Genomic DNA, 416 nt, shown 5'->3' with positions numbered 1-416 from the left:
CCGGGGGCCGCGGAGGGTCGGAGGGAAGGGTTGGGGGAGGAACCTCGTCGCTGCTGCCGCCGCCACCGCCGCTCCGCGCTGGATTCTCATCCTCCAGCTCCTGTTTGGACTCCCCCTTCGGCTCCTGCTCCGCCTCCCGTACCGACTCGGGTTCGGGCTCCAGCTTGAGCTCAACCCGGCGGCCCGGTCCCTCTGCCGGCTCCACCTTCCCGGTGGCGTCCACCTTCCCCGCCGCCTCCACCTTCCCGGTGGCGTCCACCTTCCCCGCTGCCTCCACCTTCCCTTCCACCTTCGCCTTCGCCTCTGCCTCCGCCTCCACCTTCCTCTCCGCCTTCTCCGCCGCGGTCTCCTCCGTCTCCGCCTCCTCTACCTCCTCCGCCTCCGCTGGCGGCGGCTCCTCCCCGTTCGCTGGGCTC

The 416-nt window shown here is 72.1% G+C and overlaps 1 protein-coding gene across 1 annotated transcript in view; it reads right to left on the bottom strand.

Annotated features, from left to right (window-relative positions):
- The window catches only part of USP27X (ubiquitin specific peptidase 27 X-linked), an 8,860-nt gene that overhangs the window by 2,051 nt on the left and 6,393 nt on the right, over window positions 1–416 (bottom strand). Inside the window, exon 2 of the mRNA XM_006913400.3 lies at window positions 1–408. This exon is cut by the window's left edge and continues 2,051 nt beyond it. Coding sequence (XP_006913462.2) covers window positions 1–408 — 408 coding nt within the window. The remainder of the gene's footprint in view (window positions 409–416) is intronic.

Source organism: Pteropus alecto, unplaced genomic scaffold (assembly GCF_000325575.1).
Source record: "Pteropus alecto unplaced genomic scaffold, ASM32557v1 scaffold365, whole genome shotgun sequence".
Lineage (NCBI taxonomy): Eukaryota > Metazoa > Chordata > Mammalia > Chiroptera > Pteropodidae > Pteropus > Pteropus alecto.
The sequence above is the reverse complement of the archived record's forward strand: the minus strand, read 5'-3'. Positions and strand labels throughout refer to the sequence as shown.